Below are 5,554 nucleotides of genomic sequence, written 5' to 3'. Positions count from 1 at the left end.
TGCTGCTGCCGAACTACCGCACACTGACACTACTGACTGCTTGGCGTCCCGTCGTCGGTGCCCCGCAGAGAAGAAAAACAAATCGCAAAAATCTAGCAAAGCGAGCGCGCGAAGCTTTGCTGCTGCCGAACTACCGCACACTACTGACTGCTTGGCTTCCCGTCGTCGGTGCCCCGCAGAGAAGAAAAACAAATCGCAAAAATCTAGCAAAGCGAGCGCGCGAAACTTTGCTGCTGCCGAACTACCGCACACTGACACTACTGACTGCTTGGCGTCCCGTCGTCGGTGCCCCGCAGAGAAGAAAAACAAATCGCAAAAATCTAGCAAAGCGAGCGCGCGAAGCTTTGCTGCTGCCGAACTACCGCACACTACTCTATATTGTTTGTGGCTACCGTATACAGTTTAAAAATTCAAGTGAATCGGTTTGAAGTTGACTGAGTGCCCAGCAAGTGCCCAACATAGGTCTCCTTGCCCAAATGATCCCAGACCCTAATAAGCTATTTTACGAGACGTTCTACCGGTGGGCCGCTCATTGTTATTGTTTACATTTGATGTTTTTGTTTTCGCGAAAAGTAGCATAACATGTGGTGGGCGCCAATCAGATTTTTGCTGGCAGAGATGTTTTGGTTTCTAATGCGGCATGTATCAATCCCCCGAGCTGTATGATGTCACTAGCAGATGAAAAAAACATTCCCACGGTCTACGGATATTAATTATAGTGGACAGATTGACGCATTTTTACATATAAATGCATCCCGTTCATTGGATGGGCCCGTATCACATGTTATGCTAGCGAAAATGTAAATAAATGGGCCCACCGGTTGGACTTCAAAACTGGTAAACATTCAAAAAACAGCTGATTTGAAACGTCTCATAAAATGCCTTATATAATTCATTCATTAGATCGAAATCACAAATTTAGGTAGTAGATGGTTAAATTAAGAAGGGATTTTGGCAACACTGTCTTGGGAACGTGCGCCGGGTAAGCAGATTTGTTGATCTTAATTTTTACTCTGCATTTTATATACCTACTGTCAGATCACTGCGTCAAATCAAAACAACAGCTTCGTTTACGTTCGAAACCTAAAACTTTCTCAGTAAATTTAAACAAATTATTTATTACTTTTGCAAACAGTATTCCCCTCAAACCGCGTCGCGATGGTTTGCGAAAAGTGCGAAAAGAAGCTCGGCAAAGTCATAACGCCCGATCCGTGGAAATCGGGCGCCAGAAACACCACCGAAGGTGGCGGCCGGAAGATCAACGAAAACAAAGCCCTAACAGGAGCCAAAATGCGATTCAACCCGATGGCCGGAAACTTCGCACCTTGCCGGTACGTACCTTACCTATATACTAAGGGATTTTGCTGCACAGTTATAAATGAGCATGAGATAACATTCAATATCAAATCTTGATATACTTTGCAATTGCAAGCATGCTTGTACTAATTCACATCTTTGGCCTTTCCTCACTGTATGAATAATTATCAACTTTTTAATGGCATCATTTTTGTTTGCAGAATTTGTAAACAGAAAATTCATCAAGCGGGATCGCACTATTGCCAGCAGTGTGCTTACAAGAAAGGCATTTGCGCCATGTGCGGTAAAAAGCTTTTGGACGTGAAAAACTATCGCCAATCGTCGGCATGATGGAATCGTCAGGAGTTCGAAATCGTTTTAGGAGTAATGTTAAGGCTGTTAGAATAATTTAATATAAGTGTCTAATAAATCTTTTGGTCTTGTACTTTTTAACAATAAAGTTAATGCAAATGCCTTAGGAATCACTAATTGTAGCTTCGGTTGGTTCGCTTGGCTCTATTATTTCAGACTTTTTCTTTTTCTGAGCATAGCTGAGACTAGTTTTGTCGAAGTCCAGGGGCATAATGCCCAGATCTCCGCTGTATCGATTCTTCGCTACCTGCAGGTATTTCTTCCCCCGAACCGAAGTCAATCGTTTGTCCTGGATGATTAATACGTTGTCGGCTTCCTGAGAAGCTTTCGCTCCGCCGAAAATTGAGCTGGTTGTCAGATCGTCCGTATCACGTTCCTTCCTGGGATGAATTACCAGCGTCACGTGACAGTTCTTTCGCGTGGCAAACGTCCGAAACGCTGCGATGATGGCATCTTGCTTCCAATAGCGATCCAGATGCTTGGTATCCTCCGAAACTCCCATCATAAATTGGAGATTGTCGATGATCACATGATGAATGTCGTTCACATACTGGGCATGCTCGATGGCCTCCATCACTACTTTGATGGGTTGCTGGCCATGGAAGGTCATGAAATAAATTGGTAACCGTTCGAACTCGTCGGCCCAGTAGTCAAACTCAGATAAATGCGCATCCAGAGGTCGTCCGGCCATTTGTCTCAACAGTGTAGAAGCCAATCGCGTATTACGAATTTCGAAAGATCCCCAAAGTGTTGATACTCCCTGCAGGGCAAGATCCAAGGAATAGTCAGACATGAAAGTAGTTTTCCCGCAACCGGTTGGACCGGTCAGGACCGTCAGCTCCCCCTTGCGATGGCCTTTTAGCAACTTGTTCAGAGTTGGATATCGCTTCCATTTAACACCCTGAACCTTATCGATGTTCTGCAGATCACTCAGGACGTCCTGACGTAGCGAGTGAAACGTCGTAATGGACTGGTGCAGTATAGGTTGAGCTTTGGCCAAAATTCCTTTCAAGTCCAACCCTAGCGAAAGAGCTTTAGCCGGAGTCGGATGTGCGTCCGTGGGTCTAACAAAGGTACATCGCCTCTCGTCTAGTTTTTTGGCGTAGTTACGAGCAGTATCCCACCCTGCCGTGTCGTAATTGAACCACAGTGTCAATTTATGATACCGTTCTAACCCAGGAAGGCACTGTTGAGGTAGACTTTTCAGATCGTGTGGAAGACAGATGGCCGTTACTGGAAATACAAGTCAGGATCAAAAATCAACACTCAAAGCATGCCCATTAGTCTTACCATTCAATTTTGCTGTACTCAATGCCAAAAGATCCAGAACATTAAGTACAAGAACACCACTCGATTGGTCTTTGGCGGAAGCTTTTGTAGTTGTGATTCCAGATGAACACCGTAATAGCACCAAACCGGCACAATTAGCTTCGGGAATGGTTCGTTCTATAATCATATTTTCGCCATTCTGGTGCGTTCTACTGAGAACCCTATAGCCAACTACTCTAGATTCTACGTCAGTAAGCGGGACGTATAGAAGACTTTTTTCACCGTCCCATCGAGATCCTATGGCAACTAAGCTGGATGCAGGATTTTCCTGGAAGATAGTAAACGTTTTTTAGTATAGCTACGTAACGGTTGGCTTACAAAAGGTCGAAAACGAACGTTAGTGTCATTTCTTACCTGCAACCCTAATATATTGCTAATGTGTTCCCCAAGTTTCTCGTCGACCACCACCGAACCGCCAGGAACATCAACCGACTGTTTCTGCTCCGATTTCTTCCCATCCAGAAATGCATCTCGTAGCTTTCGCATTTCCTGAACCGTTCGGGCACTTTTGCTACACGGCAGGAAGAACTTCTCTATGTGGTCCCAACGGCCTAAATGTTGACACGCGGAACAGGTAAAGTTCCCGGTGGTTTTATTCACGTAGATGGTTTCCTTCTTCGACGCCTGAGAACCAGGGTCCAGCTGGCCCGGTACGACGTTACAAACGGGGCATACCGTACGAATACAGGTGAAGCCCTCCGTGCACTCGTACGGAGATGATTTGATCGTTTTCTTAATATTGAATATAGACGTTCCCGGAAGGGACGGGTCGTCCTTGCTGGCGTCAAAGCTGGACACGTAACGGACATGGCACACATACGAGGTACGGACTGAGGGTAATTGCGTAGGAGCTGCGATGTCTTTCGTCAGACGCACTTTGTAACGAAGATGCTGGCTTACATTGAAACTTGACGATAACAGTTGCTTGAATATCATTATTTAACATGCATACAAAATACTTGTTTGTAACAAAACTATTGTATAATTTAGAATTTTGTGAAACTAGTGTTATTAAATCTAAATCCAAACCGCGTTGAACTAGACAAACTAGACAGGGGAAAAATATTGCGCGCATTGATTTGTTTACATAGAACGGTTCGGGAGTAGAGGCAGAGACAGTTTTTGGTTATGTACTGTTATATATATACACCCATACAGTGTTTCCAGATATCATTTTTTGTATTGAAGCGTGGCTGCGTAATTCCAAATGGCTGCATGACACCGCGCACACTACCCGGATAAAAACTAACCATAGGGTATTTGGTGAAAACCATTCCTGTACCATACAGTGTATCAGCTACAATATTATGCGTTGCGCGAAAATTTGTACGCGCAAGCGCCCATACATCTCCGCCTGTAAGAAAAATGATTTCGGTGTTTTCGGCGCAGTATTGCTTGGTCAATTTGCGCACTTATTGTAGAAGACACCATAACGATTAAACATACCAGTGGAGGTCTATTAGCGATTTTGCACCTTTTTCGCTCTCTTTTTTCTTGCAACGGGTAATAATGTGTATTGTAATGAAATGGTTCGCCAAAAGCTTTGCACATTGTTGCTACTAGCTATTATTGCTATATATTGTTACATAAAAATCGAATGTAAATGTATATATACATTTACATTCGATTTTTATGTAACAATATATCATACTGTTTTTTATTACGTTTCAACCATTCGCTTTCCGAAACATTATTTTTCCGTGAATTTTTAATTATTTGTTCAGTTTTAGATTTTTTCCGTGCTTTGTTTTGTTGATGTTTGGGACTTTTTTGATGCAAAGGAAAGGAAAGAAAAAAGTGAATAAGTTGAAACATTAATTTAAAGTCAATAAAATGTTTAAATAAGTAGTAAACCAGATGTCTTCAGAATTGCAGATCCAAGACATATAGCGGGCTAAGTTAGGGGCTAGGTATGTGGAGTGCGATGAGAGGAAAACGATTGACGAACTTTATCTTTGACGTAGAGCCATCTTTAACATATCGACTGGACTGAACATTGAAAGAACTTCTAATATAGGTTCGTCTGCGGGTTCGCTTTTTAACCTAATTTACACATGAATCGAACTTGACGGTTTCCTCATGAGTTGTTATGTATTGCAAACTTTAATCAAACTGGAGCCTCAGCCTCAATATTGCAATAACAGTTAAGCACGCTGTAATGATACTTATGTACCTCGTCACCCACTTCATGCAACTACATTAGTGGTGTAATAACACTTAGCGCGCTCGGCATAGTTCCATCATGCTTCAACTGTTAATGCAATCAGAGACTATTCAGACTTAGACGTGGGTGATCCTATATATGAAGGGTTATCCAAAACGCTCTGGAGAATTCCCAAAGCGCATTCTTATAATGCTAGTAAGCCTAAGATACCATTAACAGGAAGAAAATGACAAGATAATATAACATTATATTGTTTATGTAATGTAAAACAATACAACATAACAAAAGACAACCATTCCAAGACCATGATTAAATTTATAACCAGGAGTGAAATTGCATTTAAAAACAATATATTTACGGTACATTTTATTGTTTTAAGCCATACGTGTACCA

The 5,554-nt window shown here is 42.3% G+C and overlaps 2 protein-coding genes across 2 annotated transcripts; one reads left to right on the top strand and one right to left on the bottom strand.

Moving 5' to 3' along the window:
* Nucleotides 1-1,018: 1,018 nt before the first annotated feature.
* On the top strand, nt 1,019-1,823 carry LOC109418555 (cysteine-rich PDZ-binding protein). Its single transcript, XM_019692763.3, has 2 exons — nt 1,019-1,331; nt 1,518-1,823. The coding sequence occupies exons 1-2, from the start codon at nt 1,159-1,161 to the stop codon at nt 1,645-1,647; spliced, it is 303 nt and encodes a 100-aa protein (XP_019548308.1). The 5' UTR covers nt 1,019-1,158; the 3' UTR covers nt 1,648-1,823.
* LOC109413116 (mitochondrial DNA helicase) lies at nt 1,701-4,071 on the bottom strand. Its single transcript, XM_019686833.3, has 3 exons — nt 3,352-4,071; nt 2,959-3,265; nt 1,701-2,901 (listed from the first exon to the last, which is right to left on the bottom strand). The coding sequence occupies exons 1-3, from the start codon at nt 3,931-3,933 to the stop codon at nt 1,772-1,774; spliced, it is 2,019 nt and encodes a 672-aa protein (XP_019542378.3). The 5' UTR covers nt 3,934-4,071; the 3' UTR covers nt 1,701-1,771.
* Nucleotides 4,072-5,554: the final 1,483 nt, after the last annotated feature.

The sequence above is a fragment of the Aedes albopictus genome, chromosome 3 (assembly GCF_035046485.1).
Source record: "Aedes albopictus strain Foshan chromosome 3, AalbF5, whole genome shotgun sequence".
Lineage (NCBI taxonomy): Eukaryota > Metazoa > Arthropoda > Insecta > Diptera > Culicidae > Aedes > Aedes albopictus.
This window is presented reverse-complemented; position numbering and strand designations above follow the sequence as displayed.